At 48.0% G+C, this 23,647-nt stretch overlaps 1 protein-coding gene across 1 annotated transcript in view; it reads left to right on the top strand.

Annotated features, from left to right (window-relative positions):
- LOC134359584 (dynein axonemal heavy chain 3-like) overlaps nt 1–23,647 on the top strand; it is a 542,314-nt gene that overhangs the window by 42,599 nt on the left and 476,068 nt on the right. Inside the window, exons 9-14 of the mRNA XM_063073083.1 lie at nt 6,118–6,322; nt 8,380–8,583; nt 12,022–12,152; nt 12,734–12,929; nt 19,170–19,364; nt 20,026–20,214. Of these exons, the coding sequence (XP_062929153.1) occupies nt 6,118–6,322; nt 8,380–8,583; nt 12,022–12,152; nt 12,734–12,929; nt 19,170–19,364; nt 20,026–20,214 (1,120 nt within the window). The remainder of the gene's footprint in view (nt 1–6,117; nt 6,323–8,379; nt 8,584–12,021; nt 12,153–12,733; nt 12,930–19,169; nt 19,365–20,025; nt 20,215–23,647) is intronic.

The raw sequence follows: 23,647 nt of genomic DNA, 5'->3' as shown, positions 1-23,647 counted from the left end.
AATAAAGAGGAATTTACACCCTTCAATGTTTAGTAAAAACTGTGATTGTAATGTATGATTAAAAACAAAATGCTGGAAAATTCCAGCTGATCAAGTGACACCTGGGAAGGCCAGATGTGTGCTAAGCTGCCATGCAATTATTAATCAGAATCAGGTTAATTATCACTGACATGACATTAAATGTATTGTTTTGTGGCAGGGGTACAGTACAAGATGTAGGAGTTACTGAAAGTTACAATAAATAAATAAATAATACAAGAGAGGAATAGTGAGGTCGTGTTCAAGGACCATTACGAAATCTGACTGCGGCAGGGAGGAAGTTGTTCCTGAAACCTTGAGTGTGGGTCTTGGGGTCCTGTCCCTCAGCCCCGCTGGTAGTACTGAGAAGAAATCATGTCGCAGATGATGAATGCTGCGGTTGAGGCCCCAGCTCTGAAAGACATCCTTGATGGTAGTGAGAGTTGTACATGTGATAGAACACATACAACCTGACAAAGGTGAGGAATTCCTGAACTAGTGTGCTTGCCTATGCTTCCAAAATCTTGGTGCTAATCCCAATCCTGAGCTATTGGTGCACAAAGCCTCACGGACCCTATGATAAAAACACAGGCTATGCTTTGGGTAAATGCAAAAGCTCCATACTGCTCTAAGGAAGAAAAGGTCAATCCCCCAGCCTCCAGGGCAATATTAACACCTCATTTTAGCAGTGATCAGAGTGTCATCATTTTGCAGATTGTGGAGATACATACAGTACAATTCAAGTTTGATCATCATTCAGTCATATATGAATAGAGCTAAACGAGGCAGCATTACTATGGGGTCAAGGTGCTAAAATGCATTAATAACACAAGGACTCATTCACAGAATAAGAGTCCTTCCACCCACAACACCATGGCTTGTTGGCCAGTCCTCACATGTACTGGACAACAAACCCACATAGAATAGCAGTAAAACACAATGATGTATGGAATATGTGTGTATATAGTCCAGACCACCCAGCCCGCCGAGATCATCTCTCGACCAGCCCCGATCCCCGACCCTCGCTAGACAATACTGAGGCTTTGAGGCTCAGTACAGCACAAATAGATTAGTGAAAATACAACCAAATATATCTGTATACTCTATATTTGTATATACTGTATATAATGCAGCTTTGAGGCTCAGTACAAGCATAAATAGATTAGCAAAACTACAACCAGACAAATATATCTGTATACTGTATATTTGTATATACTGTATATAATGCAGCTTTGAGGCTCAGTACAAGCACATATAGATTAGTAAAACTACAACCAGACAAATATATATGTATATGGTCCAGACCCCTCAGTCCAATCGCCACAATGGCACTACGCCACCCTCGGTAGAGACTGGGGGTTCGGATGCCTCTCTCGCGGCAGCTGAAAAGCAGGTGACATCACGGCTTGAGGCCCGAGTCCATTGAGTGCGGCTAAAAAATCTACCCTTGGCCACAGCAGAGCTTGCATTCTGCCCAGCGAAACTCCGTTACGGACGTGGCACCACACTGCCCCCAGTGACGTGCAGCAGTTTGGTCCCCTCACTGCGGGCAACTACAAACAGGCAACACTGTGGCTTCCGGCCTAATCCTAAAACCGAAGCCAGTGGGGTCACTCGCCATCTACTCCTACATTCATCCAGTAAATCAGCGAATCGAGTTTGCAATCACAAGAAAAGTGACCATAACATCCAGATTAACACGGTCCAAAGGGAGCTTGTGATCACAAGAAAAGCGACCATGATGGCCATTCACTACTTGACTGTAAACTTCCACCCACTCCGGCAGCAGCTTCTTCATTGTCCCCGCCAGTGAGCAACTCGCGGATGGAGAAAGCCCGCAGTACTATAAGTTCTTAACGTATAGCAGGATCTTGCGATCGTTGGATGTAAGTAGAACGGTAGCACCTTTTGTTGACGCCATAGAAGCTGCTGCAACCAGTTACGCCACCATCTTGCTGATAGCAAGTTCAAAGTTCAAAGTAACTTGGATTCAGTGACTCCACTCATGCGTATCTCATGGACAGCAATATGTGCTTTCGTTTGAACCTGTCTCTATAACAAAGGCAGTCCTGTATATGACTACAAACGTATCCCTGGGTTGCATTATGCAAGTACCCCCTCAGATAATCTTGCAAGGGATAAACAATCCATCACTGAAGCCGCACGTCTGTCTGGAATTGAAGGTTTCCTGTTGAGGACTGAAAAACACGTGAATTAGTAGAAGTGGGCATCTGTGCCTTCAGACCTTCACCACCACTCAAGGGGTCTCTCGCCGAAGGGTCTCGACAGTACTCTTCCATAGGTGCTGCCTGACTTGCCGACTCTCCAGCAATTTGTCTGTGTTGCTTGGATTTAGAACATCTGCAGATTTTCTCTTGTAAGTGATAGGTGAGACTAGTAAGGGGAAAGGAGGTAGGGGGAGTGAAGAATGAAGAGAGAAGGTGGAAGAGGTGGGCTGAAGAAGAAGGAGTCTGATAAGGGGGAAAAGTGGATCGTGGAATAAAAGGAAGGAGGGGAACCAAAAGGAGGTGATGAGAAAGCAAGGAAAAGGGAAGGTATGAGAGGGGAGCCAGAATGGGGAATTTAAAAAAAGAGGGAAGAGGGAGGGAGGAGAAATTACCACATTAGAAAAATGAATGCTCATGCCATCAGGTTGGAGGCTACCTAGACAGAGTGGTGTGAGTCACTCCTCCAAGCTGAGTGTGCCTCATTCTTGCAGTACAGGAGGCTGTAGACCAACACATCGGAATGGGAATGGAAAATTGAATTGCAGTGGGTGGCCACCAGGAAATCCCATCTTTTGGGGCTGACAAAATGAAGGAGCTCAACAAAGTGGTCCCTCAGTCTGTGTTGTGTCACACTGATGTAGAAGAGGCTGGGCCAGGAACACTGGATGCAGTAGATGACCCCAACAGACTTGCAGGTGAAATGTCACCTCATCTGGAAGGGCCCTGAATGGTGGTGAAGGAGGGGATGAATGGACAGGTGTAGCACTTGGTCTACTTGTGAAGGTAAGTGGGGAGGGATGAACAGATAAGGGAGGTCATGGAGAGAGCAATTCCTGCAGGAAGTAAAGAGTGGGGGTGAATGAGTAGATGTGCAAGAAATGGAGGAGTTCCTGTTCTTTAAAAAAGGAGGACATCTCAGATGTTCTAGAATGGAATACCTAATCCTGGGAACAGATGTGACAGAGGGGGAGAAACTGAGAGGAGGGAATAGCATTTTTACATGTGACAGGATGGGAAGAGGTATAGTCAAAATAGCTGTGAGAGTCAGTAGATAGCCTGTCTTCAGAGCTGGAGTGAGAGAGATTGGGAAAGGGGAGAGAGTTATCGGAGATGGTACCAAGTGACAGGGTGGAAATTGGAAACAAAGTTGATGAAATTGATAGGCTCAGCATGGGTGCGAGAAACAACACCAATGCAGTCATCAATGTCGCGTAGAAACAGTTCCACACAGCCGATGAAAAGGCTCATGGATTTGGAGAAAGTGGGAGAAGCTGAAAGTGAAATTGTTGAGGGCCAGACGTAAGAGGCTGGTGGTGGAGTGGAACTTGTTAGGTTTGTTGTGCAGAAAGAAGCAGAGAGCTTTAAGGCCTTCATGATGGAGAATAAACCATATTAGGGCTGGACATTCAGAAGAAGGGCCAGGGAAGTGAAAGTTGTTGAGGAGATCGAGTTGTGAAATGTTGGTGTGTAGGAAGGAAGGGATTGACCCGTGGGGGATAAGATGGAGTCAACATGAGTTCATCAGGGCAGGAGCAGACAGAATCAATGGACCTAATGGGACATTCCAGTTTTGGCTAGGAGGTAGAAATGAGCACTGCGGGGTATAGGAACTGGGAGGTTGGTGGCAGAGGATGGCGATATGATGGAGACAGCTATGTGTGAACACCAGGATTTCTCCTGTCACCATTTCAAAAATTCTCTTCTTGTGATGCCAAAGTGGATGATCTCATGGAAAATTGTGCGGGAACCATCTATCCAGTTCTCACCCAATCACTAGCTTAGAACACAGAACATAGAGGCTCAAGAAATTCTGCAGATACTGGAAATCTGGATCAAAGCACACAAAATGCTGAAGGAACTCAGCATGTCAGGCAGCATCTATGAAGGAAAATTAATAGCTGACATTTTGTGCTGAGATCCTTCATCAGGACTGGAAAGAAAGAATGCAGAGACCAGAACAAAAGGATGGGAGATGTAGGGAGTACAAGTTGGCAGATGATAGGTGAGTCCAGGTGAGAGGGGGAATGATGTGAGGATGTTGTGGGGAGAGGGGAGGAAATAATATGAGAAGCTGGGAGATGATCAGTGAAAAAGGCTAAAGAAGGAATCTGATCAAGGAGGACATGGAATAAAGGAGAGTAGGGAACCAGAGGGAGGAAGGTGAAGGTGATGGGCAAGTCAGGGGGCAGAAGTGGGGAAAGAGAAGGGGTGAAGGGGCCACAGAGACGAGGGAAAACAGGGTGGGGAAGAGGGGAGTGGTCACCAGAAGTCAGAGAAGTCAATGTTGATGCTGTCGGTTTTCAGTCCACCAAAATGGAATATGTGCTGCTTCTACAATCTGCATCTGGCTTCAACGTGGAAGTGGAAGAGGTCATGGACAGACATGTCAGTGAGGGAATGGGGAGTGGAATTGAAATTGTTGGCACTGGAGATCCTTGCAGTTACAGCAGATGGAGTGAAGGTGCTCAAGCAGAACACAGAAAAGTACGGTACAGGAATAGGTTCTTCTCCCCACCGTGTCTTCAGAATCAGAATCAGTATCAGGTTTATTATCACTGGCATGTGATGTGAGATTTGTTAACTTAGCAGCAGCAGTTCAATGCAAAACATAATCTAGCAGAGAGAGAGAAAAAAATAATAATAAATAAAATAAAACATAATAAACAAGTAAATCAATTACGTACATTGAATAGATTATTAAAAAATGTGCAAAAACAAAAATACTGTATATTAAACAAAGTGAGGTAGTGTCCTAAGCTTTAAAGTCCATTTAGGAATCAGATGGCAGAGGGGAAGAAGCTGTTCCTGAATCGCTGAGTGTGTGCCTTCTCGCTTCTGTATCTCCTACCTAATGGTAACAGTGAGAAAAGTGCATGTCCTGGGTGCTGGAGGTCTTTAATAATGGAAGCTGCCTTTCTGAGACACCGCTTCCTAAAGATGTCCTGAGTACTTTGTAGGCTAGTGCCCGAGATGGAGCTGACTAGATTTACAACCTTCTGCAGCTTCCTTTGGTCCTGTGCAGTAGCCCCTCCATACCAGACAGTGATGCAGCCTGTCGGATGCTCTCCACGGTACAACTACAGAGGTTTTTGAGTGTATTTGTTGACATGCCAAATCACTTCAAACTCCTAATAAAGTATAGCTGTTGTCTTGGCTTATTTATGACTACATCAGTATGCTGGGACCAGAAATCTTGACATCCAGGAACTTGAAGCTTCTCACTCTCTCTACTTCTGATCCCTCTATGAGGATTATATGTGTTCCTTCATTTCATCCTTCCTGAAGTCCACAATTAGCCCTTTCATCTTACTGACATTGAGTGCCAGGTTGTTGCTGTGGCACCACTCCACTAGTTGGCATATCTCACTCCTGTACACCCTCTCGTCACCACCTGAGATTCTACCAACAATGGTTGTATCATCAGCAAATTTATAGATGGTAGCCTAGCCACACAGTCTTGTGTACATAGAGAGTAGAGCAGTGGGCTAAGCACACACCCCTGAGGTGCGCCAGTGTTGATCGTCAGCGAAGAGGATATGTTATCACCAATCCGCACAGACTGTGGTCTTCCAGTTAGGAAGTCCAGGATCCAATTACAGAGGGAGGTAATCACCCACCATGATGCCGATTTAAACTAATCCCATCTACCTGCACATGGTCCATATTCCTCCGTTCCATACTTGTCTACTTCTTCAACTTTAAACACTTAAAACTTTGGGTTTAGCAATCCAGAGTTAGGAAATTTAAGAATTTTTTAAAAAAATAGTCAGTCCAGACATACTCAAAGTTACTAACCACTGTTTGCCATGTTATTGGGAGAGAGGACTTCGCTTGTTCCCAGTTATAAAGGGCTTTTCTTGGCCTTTGGCAGATACTGCTCAGTGTATGAACCATATAAGAGCCTCCTGTCTCCAGACTCTGACAGTAAGATTGAAAATACAATCAGCAGGGAGTTTAACCTGACAACTTACGTCAGGGAAATAGAGGAGCTGAGAAAGATGGGTGTAGAGCTGGCCTCTCTGCCGGTCCATGTTCCTCTGGAGCTGCTGCTGCTGGACTGCACCGAATTAAATCAGGTAAGTGAAACACAAACACTGACAGTAGCTCACCTCAAAGCCCTATTCCCTCACTATACATCCTGCCAGGGTATTCTTCAACCCAATGGTATGAACATTGAACTCTCCATCTCCAGGTAACCCATACCCCCTCTGTGTTCCTTTCACACTTCGCCTATCACTGACTAGACTCCATTTCACCTCTCCACACGAGACCGGAAGTTACAGGAGCAGAATTATACCATTCAGTATATTGAGTCTGTTCCACCATTCTATCATGACTGATTTTGTTTATGTATTGCACTGCACTGCTACTGCAAAACAACAAATTTCACACCATACAGTTGGTGATAATAAGTTTGATTTTGATTCTGACCCCTTTCTCTTAGCTTCTCCCTGTAACCCTTAAACACTACCCCCCCCCCACAAACAAACAAGAACCTCAAATTCACTCATTGACGTGGCCTCTGCAGCTGACTGTGACAATGAATTCCACAGATTCACCACCCTCTGGCTGAAGAAAGTCCTCCTCATCTCCGTCTTAAAGGGATGTCCCTTTATTCTAAGGCTGTGCCCTCTGGTCCTAGTCTCTCTTTCAAACAGACGCACCACTCCATACTGGCCTTTCAGTGTCTGGCAGGTTTCAATGAGATCATTCCTCATCCTTCTGAACTCCATCAAGTACACCCCAGAAGCATCAAATGCTCCTTATATGTTAATGAAAGCATTGAAATGTGAATCTCCTCTCGACCCTCTCCAGGGCCAGCATATCCTTACTGTGGACAGCAGAGTGTAGTGGTTAGTGCAGTGCTTTACAACACCAACCATGAGACTGGGGTTCAATTCCCACCACTTCAAGGAGTTTGCACGTTCTCCCCAGGATCTCAGCTTGCTTCAATACCCCAAAGAAGCAAGGCAGGGTGATGTGGATTTGCTATATGGCAACACTTATGGGTTGCTCAGCACAGTCCTCGTCGATTTGAACGACATATTTTGATGGACATGTGACAAATAAAGCCAATATCATCTCAGATACAGGCTCAAAATTGATCATAACACTCCAAGTGTGGTCTGACTGAAGCCTCAGCATTACATCCTTGCTTTTATGCACAGGACTCCAAAGTCCTTTAATACCCTCAATTTCGGAATTTTCTCCCAATTTAGAAAATAATCTGCACCATTATTCTTCCTTCCTTGGATGATCAGCCATGATCATACCGAATGGCGGTGCAGGCTCGAAGGGCCGAATGGCCTACTCCTGCACCTATTTTCTATGTTTCTATGTTTCTTCCAAAGTGCACAATCCAACACTTCCCTACACTATATTCCATCTGTCATGCTTTTCCCCAGTCTGTTAACCTGTTTAAGTCCTTCTTGAGAATACCTGTCATTCTACCTATCTCAGTGTCGTCTGCAAACTTGACCACCATGTCCTTTGTTTCTTTATCGAGGTTATTAATGCATAAAGTGTAAAGTTCTGGTCCCCAGGGGGAACTCCTTTTCTCTCTAGCAGCCATCTTGAAAAAACCCTGTTCTCTGACTTCTGCCTATCCATGTCAGTACCTTGCTGTAACCTTGTTTAGCAGCCTTATGTACAGCAACTTGTCAAAGGCCTTCTGAAAGTTAATATAAGCAACATTCACCAACTCTTCTTTGTCAGACCTGACCATTAAAGAATTCTAACAGCCTTGTCAAGAAAGCTATCTCCTTAAACAAACTGTGCTGACTTCACCCCCATGTTTCATCCACTTCCAAGCACCCCAAATCTCATCCTTAATGGCTCTAAAATCCTACCAACCACTGAGGTCAGGCTCACCAACCTATAATTTCCTGAGTTTTGCCTCCTTCCCTTCTTAACTAGTGATGTCACATTTGCGATTATCCAGGCCTCTGGCACCCTCCCTGACTCCAATGATTCTTGAAAGATCACTAGTAATTTCTCCACTATCTTTGCCAGCTACTTCTTTCAGACCACTGAGGTATAGTCTACCTTGTCCACCTTTGGGCCTTTCGGCAGGAGTGAGTGTACCCCCAGTGAGTGTTGGAGTTGTGTCAATCCCTCTCTCTCTGCCCGACAGCACCTATCCACCCGCTGCCGTCAGCTCTCTGCCCGGGTCGCTGGTAAAGTCGTAGAGGTTTCGGCCAAGCTGAACGCCAGCGTGTGCACCCGGTACGGGGACGTGGTGAAAAGGCTGAGCCAGCCAGTCGACCACACCCGGGGCTTGGTGCAGCTGAGGCGGGAGTTGGAGAGTGTCCAGAGCCAGGAGCTGCCCCGGCTGCAGGTGGGTGTGAGGCGTAGGCGGGTGGGCAGCTGGAGACCTTCGACCTGGGAATCACCATCCTGAGTAGAGCTGTCCCACAGCTCAGGGCAGGGGATGGCTCCCCGGAGGGGTTTAACGTTCTGGGGACGACGAGTGGAATGGGGAGAGTTGGAGAGAGAGTGAAGTAGAGCGAAGTAGAGTGGTGGGAGGAGAGGATTGTACCAAGGCAGATAAGTGTGCATTCCTGCTGGTGGATTGCGGGAGGGGTGCAGGGGAGGGCAAAGTAAGAGAGGAAGGAAGAATCCGCCCCAACAATTGGGTGAGTGTCCTTAGATTGAGGGAGGGGGGAAGGAGAGGAGTTGGGCTTTGTAGAGTGGAGTACAGGAAGGGGAGGAGTTGGGGTGTTGGCACGGTGGGGTGCAGGAAAGAGAGGAGTTAGGGTGTTGGCACAGTGGGGTACAGGAAGGGGAGGAGTTGGGGTGTTGGTAGAGTGAGGTACAGGAAACGGATGATTTGGGGGGTGTTTGTAGAGTGGGGTGCAGGAAACGGATGAGTTGGGGGCTGTTTGTAGAGTGGGGTACAGGATGTGGAGAGCTGGGGGTGTTTGTTGAGTGGGGCAGGAAGGAGAGGAGTTGGGCAGTTGTTGGTAGAATAGGAGCAGGAAGGGGAGTAGTTGGTGGGTTGTGGTAGAGTGGGGTGCAAGAAAGGGAGGCGTTGGGTGGTGTTGGTCGAGTGGGGTGCAGGAAGTGGAGAAGTTGGGGGGTGTTTGTAGAGTGGGGTGCAGGATGAGGAGAGTTGGGGGTGTTTGTAGAGTGGGGTGCAGGATGAGGAGAGTTGGGGGTGTTTGTAGACTGGGGTGCAGGAAGGGGATGAGTCAGGGGTGTTTTTAGAGTGGGGTGCAGGAAGGAAAGGAGTCGGGGTGTTGATAGAGTGGGATACAGGAAGGGGATGAGTTTGGGAGTGTTTGTAGAGTGGGGTGCACGAAGGCAGAAGTTGGGGTGTTGGTAGATTGGGGGCAGGAAGGGGAGAATTTGGGGGGTGTTGGTAGAGTGGGGTACAGGAAGTGGACAGTTGGGGGTGTTTGTAGGGTGGGGTGCAGGAAGGGGTGGCATTGGGATTTTGGTCGAGTGGGGTGCAAGGAGGGGAGAAGTTGGGGGGTATTGGTAGAGTGGGGTGCAGGAAGGGGATGAGTTCGGGGGTGTTTGTAGTGTGGGGTGCAGGAAGGGGAGAAGTTGTGGGGTGTTGATAGAGTGGGGTGCAGGAAGGCTGAATTTGGGGTGTTGGTATATTCAGAGGCAGGAAGGGGATGAGTTGGGGGGTGTTTGTAGTGTGGGGTGCAGGATGTGGAGAGTTGGGGGTGTGTGTAGAGTGGGATGCAGGATGGGGATGAGTCTGGGTGTGTTTGTAGAGTGGGGTGTAGGAAGGGGAGCAGTTGTGTGGTGGTAGAGTGGGGTGCAGGAAATGGATGAGTTCGGGGGTGTTTGTAGAATGGGGTGCAGGAAAGGGAGGAGTTGGGGGGTCGTGGTAGAGTGGGGTGCAGGATGTGGAGAGTTGGGGGTGTTTGTTGAGTGGTGTGCAGGAAGGGGAGGTGTTAGGGGGTGTTTGTAGAGTGGGGTGCAGGAAGTGAAGGAGTTGGGGGTGTTGGTAGAGTGGGGGGGCAGGAAGTGAAGGAGTTGGGGTGTTTGTAGTGTGGGGTGCAGGAAGGCAGAAGCTGGGGTGTTGGTGCATTCGGGGCAGGAAGGGGAGGAGTTAGGGTGTTGGTAGAGTGGGGTACAGGAAGGGGATGAGTTTGGGGGTGTTTGTAGTGTGGGGTGCAGGAAGGGGCGGAGTTGGGGGTGTTAGTAGAGTGGGGTGCAGGAAGTGGACAGTTGGGGGTGTTTGTAGAGTGGGGTACAGGAAGGAGATGAGTTTGGGTATGTTTGCAGAGTGGGGTGCAGGAAAGGGTGACATTGGGGATGATGGTCGAGTGGGGTGCAAGTAGGGGAGAAGTTGGGGGATGTTGGTAGAGTGGGGGAAAGGAAGGAGAGGAGTTGGGGGTGTTAGTAGAATGTAGTGCAGGAAGTGAAGAGTTGGGGTGTGTTTGTAGAGTGGGGTGCAGGAAGGCAGAAGTTGTGGTGTTGGTATATTCGGGGGCAGGAAGGAGAGGCATTGAGGATGTTGCTAGAGTGGGGTGCAGGAAGGTGAGGGATTGGGGTGTGTGTAGAGTGGGGTGCAGGAAGTGAAGAGTTTTGGGTATTTGTGGAGTGGGGTGCAGGATGTGGAGAGTTGGGGGTGTTGGTAGACTGGGGTGCAGGAAGGGGAGGAGTTGGGGGGTGTTGCTAGAGTGGGGGCAGGAAGTGAAGAGTTGTGGGGTATTTGTAGGGTGCGGTGCAGGAAGAGGAGGCATTGGGGATGTTGGTAGAGTGGGGTGCAGGAAGGGGATGAGTTTGGGGGTGTTTGTAGTGTGGAGTGCAGGAAGGCAGAAGTTGGGGTGTTGGTAGATTCGGGGGCAGGAAGGGGAGGAGTTGGGGGTGTTGGTAGAGTGGGGTGCAGGAAGTGGAAAGTTAGGGTGTTGGTAGAGTGGGGGCAGGAAGGGGATGAGTTTGGGGGTGTTTGTAGAGTGGGGTGCAGGATGTGGAGAGTTGGGGGTGTTTGTAGTGTGGGATACAGGAAGGGGGGAGTTGGGGGTGTTTGTAGAGTGGGGTGCAGTTCGGGTGTTGGTATATTCGGGGGCAGGAAGGGGAGGCATTGTGGATGTTGCTAGAGTGGGGTGCAAGAAGGGGATGAGTTGGGGGGTGTTTGTAGTGTGGGGTGCAGGAAGGCAGAAGTTGGGGTGTTGGTAGATTCGGGGGCAGGAAGGGGAGGAGTTGGGGGTGTTTGTAGTGTGGGGTGCAGGAAGGGGGGAGTTGGGGGTGTTTGTAGTGTGGGATACAGGAAGGGGGGAGTTGGGGGTGTTTGTAGTGTGGGGTGCAGGAAGGAGAGGAGTTGGGGGTGTTGGTACAGTGGGGAGCAGGAAGGAGAGGAGTTGGGGGTGTTGGTACAGTGGGGAGCAGGAAGGAGAGGAGTTGCGGGTGTTAGTAGGGTGGCGTGCAGGAAAGGAGGAAGTCCGCTCCAGACGATGGGTGAGTGTATCTCGTGGGAAGATGGGAAGGGAGAGAGGAGGAATAAGTAAGGAGAGGGATTCCGCCGCAGACAGCTGGGTGTGTGTCCCTGGGTGGTGAGAGGGAGGAAAGTCGATGTCTGTCGCTGTCAGACGGGTGAGCGCCCGGGGGTGGTGCTTCAGTGCCGGCCCCCTCCACCACTCGCCCTCTCCTTCCTCGGCGCCCACAGCCAGTCCTGTGGGAGCTGGCGGTGCAACCGGGTTGCCCGACTGTCGGGGAGCTTCTCTTGACCCTTCATCCTCCCGCTTCCTGGAACTATTTCGTGTTGTCCGTGCTGTCCGGCTGCCCCTGAACCGTCTCCTGCTCCCCTCCCATCCAGGACGAGCTGGAGATAGCGGTGCGGAACCTGCTCTTCCTGCTCGAGTACGCCGGCCTGTCCGCGGAGGACATCACTCACCACAGCAAAACCTTCTGGTGGCCGGAGCGCATCGGTCCGATTGTCAGGAACAGGTCAGTGCCTGCACGTCGCTGGGCAAGGCAGCTACCTCCTGATTTCAGCCGTCTTCCTTCCAGCCGGGCGGAGTAGGGAGAGCAGCCGGGCCGGCTTTTCATTCAGATCTGTTTCTGCGTATTGCCCAGACTCCACTCTTGGAGCCTCCTAAGTTTAAAACAAAAGCTGACAAGGGAGACATAAAGTGAACGGAACAATTTCTCGTGTTTCTAATTGTAATATTCGGCAGGAATTCCGCGGGGGAGGGGGTACGGTGAAAGTGGAACTCCCTCTTCATGAGTCTGAAGAGATTTATTAAGTATGAAAGTTAGATCGATCTTTAATGAGGGTTATCACCGCCTTCAGATATAAATTCTCTGTCTGAGCCTCTCCGACTCTCCCCTTCCTTTCTTCGCCCCACGGAAGATGCTCCCTACCTAGCTGTAGGAGCAGGTTTTGTTTGTAACACTCCGTGACGTGGCTGCGAACCTCTCACTATCTTAGGGCTGATTGACAGGTTAGTACCGGCTGGAAGCTGAGATGAATTGGTTCAGTGCGGAGAACGCTCAGTTTGCAAACTAACCGTACCCCTGTCTCTCAGTTGTCTCCGGTTACAGAGGGAGCACGATGTGGCCGTGTCCAGGCTGGTTCGCTGGCGGGAAGATTTCACCAAGCGGATTGAGGGAACTGCGGCCATGGTGAGGGAATTCCACAGGAAAGATCGCATGTCCGAAGCCCAGCTGTACGCGGAGAAGCTGCGGCTCATTAACGGAAGGATCGAGGAATTCGCAGAGGAGGTTAGCTTTCTGTCCATTACTGATCAGCGAACGCTAGTATCGGCGATAGTTTAGTATTGTCACACATACAGCGGAAAGCTGGTCTTGTACAGATTTGATCATTACAAGGTGCATCGAGGTAGGTCAGGGCAAAACAATAATAGAATGCGGAATAAAGTGAAACGGCTAGTGTGCATGCACCTTCACACTATCCTGTGTTATCTGAATTCATCTGACGTCTCCAAATTATGCTGCAATTTATTTATCAATTTCCAATACATTGTTAATGAATTTCCACAGGATTCGCTGATCAGTTCCGCTATCTCCCTGAGCAGGTGCAGCGCAGAGACCGATACTGGAACAGTTGCAGTTTGATTGATGTTTGTTGTTGCTTTTCTCGCAATTAGCAGAGCGGGTAATTTATGCAGACAGCCATTTCCCCGGTTAAAGGCACTGCTGCTCCTGGAAACAGGTCCGTTATACAGTAAATCACCGACAGCTCCCAGCACATCATTGTCAAGTAACACACCAAGGAGAAGGTGCTCGTACCCAGGCTGTCTATCACAGCCGCCAGGAATCCGTCCCGTTTCAAAACCCTGGCTCTTAGATCTTCATCGTCTGTGCACACATTGAAACATGATGACAGTCTCAGTCTCTCTCTCTCTCTCTCACTCTCACTCTCTCTCACTCTCTCATTCTCTCTCTCACTGTCACTCTCTCTCTCACTCTCTCTCTCACTCTCTCACTCTCACTCTCTCTCTCACTCTCACTCTCTCACTGTCATTCTCTCTCTCACTCTGTCTCTCTCACTCTCACTCTCTCTACTGTCACTCTCTCTCACTCTCTCTTTCTCACTCTCTCTCTCTCACTCTCACTCTCTCTCTCACACTGTCACTCTCTCGTTCTCACTCTCTCACTGTCACTCTCTCTTTCTCACTCTCACTCTCACTCTCTCTCTTTCTCACTCTCTCTCACTGTCACTCTCTCTCTTTCTCACTCTCACTCTCTCACTGTCACTCTCTCTTTCTCACTGTCACTCTCTCTCTCACTGTCACTCTCTCTCTTTCTCACTCTCTCTCTCACTGTCACTCTCTCTCTTTATCACTCTCACTGTCACTCTCTCTCTTTCTCACTCTCTCTCTCTCTCACTGTCACTCTCTCTCTTTCTCACTCTCACTCTCTCTCTCACGGTCTTTCTCTCACTGTCACTCTCTCTCTTTCTCACTCTCACTCTCTCTCACTGTCACTCTCTCTTTCTCACTCTCAGTCTCTCACTCTCACTCTCTCTCTCTTTCTCACTCTCTCTCACTGTCTCTCTCACACCCTCACTGTCACTCTTTCTCACTGTCACTCTCTCTCTCACTGTCACTCTCTCTTTCTCACTCTCTCTCTCTCACTGTCACTCTCTCACTTTCTCACTCTCACTCTCTCACTGTCACTCTCTCTCTTTCTCACTCTCTCTGTCACTGTCACTCTCTCTCTCTCTCACTCTCACTCTCTCACTGTCTCTCTCACCCTCACTGTCACTCTCTCTCTCACTGTCACTCTCTCTCTCTCACTGTCTCTCTCACTCTCTCACTGTCACTCACTCTCACTCTCTCACTGTCACTCTCTCTCTTTCTCACTCTCACTCTCTCTCTCACTGTCACTCTTTCTCTCACTGTCACTCTCTCTCTTTCTCACTCTCTCTCTCACTCTCTCTCACTGTCACTCTCTCTTTCTCACTCTCTCTCTCTTTCTCACTCTCACTCTCTCACTGTCACTCTCTCACTGTCACTCTCTCTCTCACTGTCACTCTCTCTCACTGTCACTCTCTCTCACTGTCTCTCTCTCACTCTCACTCTCTCTCTCTCACTGTCACTCTCTCATGTCACTCTCTCTCTCTTTCTCACTCTCACTCTCTCTCTCACTGTCACTCTTTCTCTCACTGTCACTCTCTCTCTTTCTCACTCTCTCTCTCACTCTCTCTCACTGTCACTCTCTCTTTCTCACTCTCTCTCTCTTTCTCACTCTCTCTCTCACTGTCACTCTCTCTTTCTCACTCTCACTCTCTCTCACTGTCACTCTCTCTCACACTGTCACTCTCTCTCTTTCTCACTCTCACTCTCACTGTCACTCTCTCTCTTTCTCACTCTCACTCTCTCACTGTCACTCTCTCTTTCTCACTCTCACTCTCTCACTGTCACTCCCTCTTTCTCACTCTCACTCTCTCTCACTGTCACTCTCCATCTCACTCTCACTCTCTCTCTCTCTCACTCTCTCTCTCTCACTCTCTCTCTCACTCTCACTCCCTCTCACACTGTCATTCACTCTTTCTCACTCTCACTCTCACTGTCACTCTCTCTCTTTCTCACTCTCTCTCTCTCACTCTCACTCTCTCTCTTTCTCACTCTCTCTCTCACTGTCACTCTCTCTCTTTCTCACTCTCACTGTCACTCTCTCTCTTTCTCACTCTCTCTCTCACTGTTACTCTCTCTCTTTCTCACTCTCACTCTCTCTCTCACTGTCACTCTCTTTTTCTCACTCTCAGTCTCTCACTCTCTCTCTCTCTCTCACTGTCACTCTCTCTCTCTCTCACTCTCTCTCTCACTGTTACTCTCCATCTCACTCTCACTCTCTCTCTCTCTCTCACTCTCACTCTCTCTTTCTCACTCTCACTCTCTCACTGTCACTCTCTCTCTTTCTCACTCTCACTCTCTCTCACTGTCACTCTCCATCTCACTCTCACTCTCTCTCTCTCTCACTCTCACTCTCTCACTGTCATTCTCTCTCTCTCACTCTCTGTCTCTCTCTCACTGTCACTCTCTCTTTCTCACTCTCTCTCTCACTCTCACTCTCTCTCACACTGTCACTCTCTCTTTCTCACTCTCACTCTCTCTCTCACTGTCACTCTCTCTTTCTCACTCTCACTCTCTCTCTCACTGTCACTCTCTCTCTTTCTCACTCTCTCTCTCACTGTCACTCGCTCTTTCTCACTCTCTCTCTCACTGTCACTCTCTCTCTTTCTCACTCTCACTCTCACTCTCTCACTTTCCCTCTCTCTCTCACTGTCACTCTCTCTCTTTCTCACTCTCTTTCTCACTCTCTCTCTCACTGTCACTCTTTCTTTCTCACTCTCACTCTCTCTCACTGTCACTCTCTCTTTCTCACTCTCACTCTCTCTTTCTCACTCTCTCTCTCTCACTGTCACTCTCTCTCTCACTGTCACTCACTCTCTTTCTCACTGTCACTCTCTCTCTCACTGTCACTCTCTCTCTCACTGTCACTCTCTCTCTCACTGTCACTCTCTCTCTTTCTCACTCTCACTCTCTCTCTCTCTGTCTCTCTCTCTCACTGTCACTCTCTCTCTAATTGTCACTCTCTCTCACTGTCACTCTCTCTTTCTCACTCTCTCTCTCTCTCACTGTCACTCTCTCTCTCACTTTCACTCTCTCTCTCACTGTCACTCTCTCTTTCTCACTCTAAATCTCTCTCTCACTGTCACTCTCTCTTTCTCACTCTCACTCTCTCTCTCACTGTCACTCTCTCTCACTATCACTCTCTCTCTTTCTCACTCTCTCTCTCACTGTCTCTCTCTCACCCTCACTGTCACTCTCTCTCTCTTTCTCACTCTCTTTCTCACTCTCTCTCTCATTGTCACTCTCTCTTTCTCACTCTCTCTCTCTCACTGTCACTCTCTCTCTTTCTCACTCTCACTCTCTCACTGTCACTCACTCTTTCTCACTCTCACTCTCTCACTGTCACTCTCTCTCTCTCACTGTTACTCTCTCTCACTGTCACTCTTTCTTTCTCACTCTCTCTCTCTCTCACTGTCACTCTCTCTCTCTCACTGTCACTCTCTCTATCACTGTCACTCTCTCTTTCTCACTCTCACTCTCTCTCTCACTGTCACTCTCTCTCTCTCACTGTCACTCTCTCTCTCACTCTCACTCTCTTTCTCACTCTCTCTCTCACTCTCACTCTCTCTCGCTGTCACTCTCTCTTTCTCACTCTCACTCTCTCTCTCACTGTCACTCTCTCGTTCTCACTCTCACTCTCTCTCTCACTCTCACTCTCTCTCTCACTGTCACTCTCTCTCTTTCTCACTCTCACTCTCTCTCTCACTGTCACTCTGTCTCTCACTGTCACTCTTTCTTTCTCAGTCTCACTCTCTCTCACTGTCACTCTCTCTCTTTCTCACTCTCTCTCTCTCACTGTCACTCTCTCTCTCACTGTCACTCTCTCTCTCACTCTCACTCTCTCTCTCACTGTCACTCTCTCTTTCTCACTCTCACTCTCTCTCTCACTGTCACTCTCTCTCTCTCTCTCTCACTGTCACTCTCACTCTCACTCTCTCTCTCACTCTCACTCTGGTGGTTAGTTCCAGACTTCCGCCAGTCTTCCTGAGGAAAGTCCTACTCAATAACCCTGCTACCTGTTACCAGAAATCTCCGTCACTCTAGTGAATTACCTTCTGCTGTAGTCAAAGGGTCCTTTCCAATGACCCATTGCTCATTTCACATGCCAAGTCTGGATGGTTTCAAAACAATACAGCCCTGCTTGCCCGGTGTAATTCTGACTGTAATTTAATGCAGCCTGGCAACTGCCTGTGATTCTCTACACCTTTCCCAATGCTACCACAGCCTTCCCACAATGTGACAGCCAGAACCATGCCAGTGCGCACACTGTATCCTCACAAGGATTTTCACACTTCCTACTATTTTATCCTGTGCTGCAGCCGTAGCGCAGAAGGGCAGACGCCTCATCTACCTGTCTGAGTCTGTGGACATGCTGGTCAATGTCACTATTCCTTGTAATGCTCATCGTCCAGCCACTCATTGTCTTGTGCATTGTTCCATTTGCCCTCCCCATCCCCAAACCATGTCCCCCAACTTCTCCACATTAATTTCTATTTGCTGTTGTTATTGGTATTGATTTATTATCATCACGTGCACCAAGACAGAGTGAAAAGCTTGTCTTGCATACTGTTCATACAATTCAAATCATTACCCAGATCATTGAGGTACAACAAGGTAAAACAATAACAGAATGCAGAATAAAGTGGAACAGCTACCGGGAAAGAGCAGTGCAGGTAAACAATGAAGTGCAAGATTATAACGAGGTAGATTGTCAGGCCATCTATCTGTACAAGCGGTCCATTTCTCTGCCTGTCCAACCATCCCACTGACAGGTTCATGCAGCAAAGACCTTCCTTCCTCACTGTCAGCTGCACTGGCAAGGCTGAGCTTCACCCTATCCTCAGCTCTGCACTGGCAAGGCTGAGCTTCACCCTATCCTCAGCTCTGCACTGGCAAGGGTGAGCTTCACCCTATCCTCAGCTCTGCACTGGCAAGGGTGAGCTTCACCCTATCCTCAGCTCTGCACTGGCAAGGGTGAGCTTCACCCTATCCTCAGCTCTGCACTGGCAAGGGTGAGCTTCACCCTATCCTCAGCTCTGCACTGGCAAGGGTGAGCTTCACCCTATCCTCAGCTCTGCACTGGCAATGGTGAGCTTCACCCTATCCTCAGCTCTGCACTGGCAAGGGTGAGCTTCACCCTATCCTCAGTTCTGCACTGGCAAGGGTGAGCTTCACTCTATCCTCAGCTCTGCAGGGTCCTGATGCCTGTGGTCCTGTGCTCATTAAAGTTTGTATCCACACCTTCCTGTCTGCTTCCCTTCCATCCCACAGCTTTTACTTCTCTAATCTGTCAATTTCACTTAAATCCATATGGACTTCATGGGCGCTCAGTGACACATCCTTTCCACTTCCTCAGTTACCTTAGTCATTAGACAAATACACTTCTGTTGTGAAAAATCCACGCAGGTCATCCTCATTAACAAAGTTTCAAAAGTTGTTTATTGAGTTATTTAGAGATTTACAGAAAATGCTGTTTTACATAACCTTTCAGAATATCTTCTGAACCATTTCCCACTGTTGGGCAGTCAAGGGCTGAGATAAAGGGCAGCTTGCTTCCAGGAATTCTAGATGTCTGATGAGGCTGATGTGGGACCTTTGGCAGGTGGATAGTTGTGGAGGTGTTGTGCCCACCTGCCATTTACACTGAGCTGCTGTGTGTTCCCACTACCTGTCCCAGATGCTGCTTCTCCACCAGTCAGTGTTTACAAATAACTTTGAACAGATGGTGACGTCTCAACAGCACATTGCTGTTTGTGGCAATGCATTGCAGCTTGGCTGTGGCTTTTGCCATTATGGATGCTCAATCAGCTCGTCAGTCACTTCGGTGGTCCAGATGTAATCATGTTCTGTTACCTTTGTACAGAAAGCCATGATTAATCATGAAGAAGTTCTACTGGAGATGGGCCATGTTAGCCCTTACCACCAAATCCAGGATATCATTGATGAAAAGGAGCCCTATGAGAAGCTGTGGACGGCTGCCCTTCAGTTCAACCTGCACCACGAGAAGTGGATGAATGGCTCGTTGTTACAAGTTAACGCAGAAGAGGTCGAACAGGAGGTTGGAATGAGATTTATCCCTCTTGTGTTTAGGCAAAAGATACATCAATCAATCTTTCTGGTCACAGTAGAATTATGACTTTCTGCCTAAAACATAATTCTGTGGCGTCAAATGAAATTATTGACATTTGAAAATGTACGTGTATATTAGACACTTTTAAAATACGTGGGTTAACCTCTAAGGAAGGTGCTGTATAAAGCACGGTGGGCTTCAATGTGAGCAGAATGAGATTCAGACTGAAACAAAATTCTTCCTCAGAAATGAATTCAAACCCAATGTTACACACAATACCCAAGTTGTTAATAGTTTGTGACAATAGAGATTCTATAGACACCAGAAATATTGAATAACACACAGAAGGTACTGCAGAAACTTAGCAGGTCAAGCAGCATCTATGGAACGTTCAGTGCTTTGGACCATGACTCTTCATCTGCACTAAATGAAGCGTCTCGGCCCGAAATGTTGATTGTTTATTCCCCTCCATAGATATTGTCTGACCTGCAATTTCCTCCAGCATCTTGTATGTGTTGCTCCTGACAATGGTTTGTGTAGCAGTGAAGTCTAGTTCCTATTTTAACTGTGTACAGGTGTCAAGATCTGTGAATACAAATTATTTGATGTTTGAAAGGTGATCTACATGTCCTTGGCGTGTTCCCATTAGGTGCAGAGTTTATGGAGGATCAGCTACAAGTTAACAAAAGTTTTCCATCACCCAGAGCTACATGGGCCATTAAAAGTTGCAACCGCCATCAAAACCAAGCTGGAGAAGTTCAAAATCAACTTGCCCCTGATCAGTGCACTCTGTGCTCCTGGGATTAGACAACGTCACTGGAGTCTGATAAGCCAAAAGGTAGGCAGAGTACTTAAAGCACACAGACTAAGAATGTGTAAAGTATGAACACGTTTGAGGAGCATGAGTAGTTCTTAGGAAGTATACTTTCTTTCAATTGTATAGAGGCAGTTGGTTTTAAAGAGGCTATCACAAACAAGAAAGGAAACGGATTTTTTTCTGATAGCTGGAGATCAGGAAACAGGGAGAATTCAGATTTATTTATCACATGTACATTGAACCATACAGTGAAATGTGTCATTTGTATTAACAACCAACATGCCCGGGGATGTGCTGGGGACAGTCCATATGTTACCACGCATTCTAGCACCAACAGAGCACACATAACAATGCTTGGCAGAACAAGACAGATACCAGAGGCTGCAAAACAAGCCCAGTTTCTCCCTCCCACCCATGCACGTATGTACACAGTCCTCCAAACCCAGGACAGGCCGTCTTTGGCCTCCAGCTTCCAGTGGCTTCGACTCGCAGACATTGAGCCTTCAAACTACCCAGTGGACTCGCAGAGATTCACAGACTCAGGGCTCTGGCCATTGAGCCTCGATCTCCGGACTTTTAATTGACTTTCAGGCTTTGATCTGGACTTCTGATCGATCTTTGGGCTTTGTTCTTCAATATCGACCCCAGAACTCACGGGACTCCAGGTGAGAGACACCAAATGCTGGCCAAACCAAGAGATTTGTCAATTCAGACACTTAAAGCCAGATAGTTCGAATATTGGCCTTTACCTGAAGGAGGTGAGTAATAAGAGGAAGAGGTCATGTGTAACTGGGCAGAACTTGCTCAGACCCTGTTCCAAGTTTTTAGGCTTGGCACAGAGTATCAGGAAGGAGGTATTATCATCGGTGGTCTGTAGAACAGAACCTGCAGCTAGGTAGGCATAATCACCTGAACATAGAAGTCTGAGGAGGGATCTAAGTTTGCTAGTTAAAGTACGAATGTGATTCAGTAAAGCAAAGAGAGACGGATTATCTCTGGGCTAAGGGGATGCGTCATAAGGAGACCTAATAGAATCTGCGGTCAGTCCTGCAAGAGCAAAGTCTAAAGCACCTTTCCAGTCTCTACGACTTGGTGTATATGAACAGTTACTGCTTCCAGGGCAAGGGAATGCAAGCATAGCTGCTGTTTTCAACGCTGATAGGGTTTTGTTGGGTCCAGATACTGAGAGGGATGGAGGGGAAGTGGTGATCAACGTGCTCTGTTCGGACAGGAGAATGACTCTGTGATGTCCCTTTCTCACTAGCACCTCAGCCTGTTTTCCAAAGAGCAACACTTGACCACGTCACCCATCAGAATCCCTGGGCACCGCCTGTGGAGCTCCGTGCAGAGTGCATACAGTCACGGCAGCTTACACAACAGCCCGAGTCTCAACCCGGACAGACCGCTGTCCGTCTCAGAGTTTGCTGAACTTCCGTGGCCTTTGTGAAGCTCAGTCCTCCCACTTTAAATCAGTGTGGGTGTTGTGAGCGGGGCAAAGTGTGGTCACTGTATGGAACAGAAGTGATTGAGACAGGTACATGAGCAGTATTTTTAAAGGCATTTGGACAGTTACATGGGTAGGAAAGCGTTTGAGAGATATGGGCTAAACACAGGCAAGTACAGTCAGTGGCTACTTCATTGTGTACACGGTCTTCTGCAGCTGTAGCCCATCCACTTCAAGGTTCAATGTATGATACAATCAGAAATGCTCTTCTGCACACCGCTATTTTAATGTGTGACTGTTTAAGTTACTGTCGCCTTCCTGTCAGCTTGAACCAATCTGGCCATTTTCCTCCGACCTCTCATTAACAAGGTGTTTTCACCTCCAGATCTGCCACCTGTTGGGCGTGGTTTTTTTAATCTTTCTCTGTAAATTGTAGGGACTGTTGTGAGTGAAAATCCCAGGAGATCAGCAGTTTCCAGGATACTCAAACCACCCTGTCTGGCACCAACAATCATCCCATGGTCAAAGCCACTTAGGTCATATTTTTACCCCATTCTGATGTCAGATCTGAACAACAACTAAACCTCTTGACCATGCTTTTATGCATTGAGTTATTGCCAAATGTTGACTGATTAGATATTTACGTTAGTTACAGTACAGATTATTATCTGAATGGTGGCCGATTAGGAAAAGGGGAGGTGCAACGAGACCTGGGTGTCATTATACACCAGTCATTGAAAGTGGGCATGCAGGTACAGCAGGCGGTGAAAAAGGCGAATGGTATGCCGGCATTTATAGCGAGAGGAGTCGAGTACAGGAGCAGGGAGGTACTACTGCAGTTGTACAAGGCCTTGGTGAGACCACACCTGGAGTATTGTGTGCAGTTTTGGTCCCCTAATCTGAGGAAAGACATCCTTGCCATAGAGGGAGTACAAAGAAGGTTCACCAGATTGATTCCTGGGATGGCAGGACTTTCATATGATGAAATACTGGATCGACTAGGGTTATACTCTCTGGAATTTAGAAGATTGAGGGGGGAATCTTATTGAAACGTATAAAATCCTAAAGGGATTGGACAGGCTAGATGCAGGAAGATTGTTCCCGATGTTGGGGAAGTCCAGAACGAGGGGTCACAGTTTGAGGATAAAGGGGAAGCCTTTTAGGACTGAGATGAGGGAAAACTTCTTCACACAGAGAATGGTGAATCTGTGGAATTCTCTGCCACAGGAAACAGTTGAGGCCAGTTCATTGGCTATGTTTAAGAGGGAGTTAGATATGGCCCTTGTGGCTACAGGGGTCAGGGGGTATGGAGGGAAGGCTGGTACAGGGTTCTGAGTTGGATGATCAGCCATGATCATACTGAATGGCGGTGCAGGCTCGAAGGGCTGAATGGCCTACTCCTGCACCTATTTTCTATGTTTCTATGTTTAGCAAGCAGGTGTGCAGGTGTACCTAATAAAGTGGCCACTAAGCGTAGGGAATCTTGATCAGCATTTACCAGGCAAGTTGAAGGGCCTGACTTTGTACTGTATGACTGTAAGTCAATGACCTCCCTTGGAACACACACAAAATGCTGGAGGAACTCAGCAGGCCAGGCAGCATCTATGGAAAAGAGATCTATGGTCCACATCTATGGTCAACATTTGGGCCGAGTCCCTTCATCAGGACTGGAGAAAATAGATGAGAAGTCAGAGTAAGAAGGTGGGAGAGGAGAGGAAGAAATACAAGATAGGAAGTGATAGGTGAAGCCGGGAGAGGGGGGAACAGTTGGGGCGTTGATTGATGGAGGAGATAAAGGACTGGAGGAGGAGGAATCTGATGGGAGACTACAGAAGGCCAGGGAAGAAAAGGAAGGGAGGAGCACCAGAGGGAGGTGATGGGCAGGTAAGGAGATAAGGTGAGAGAGGGAAATGGGAATGGCGAATGGTGAAGGAGAGGGGGAGCCATTACCTGAAGTTTGAGAAGTCAATGTTCATGCCATCAGGTTGAAGGCTACCCAAATGGAATATA

Source organism: Mobula hypostoma, chromosome 20 (genome assembly GCF_963921235.1).
Source record: "Mobula hypostoma chromosome 20, sMobHyp1.1, whole genome shotgun sequence".
Classification (NCBI taxonomy): domain Eukaryota; kingdom Metazoa; phylum Chordata; class Chondrichthyes; order Myliobatiformes; family Myliobatidae; genus Mobula; species Mobula hypostoma.
Note: the sequence above shows the minus strand (reverse complement) of the source record. Positions and strands in the feature narration are given on the sequence as shown.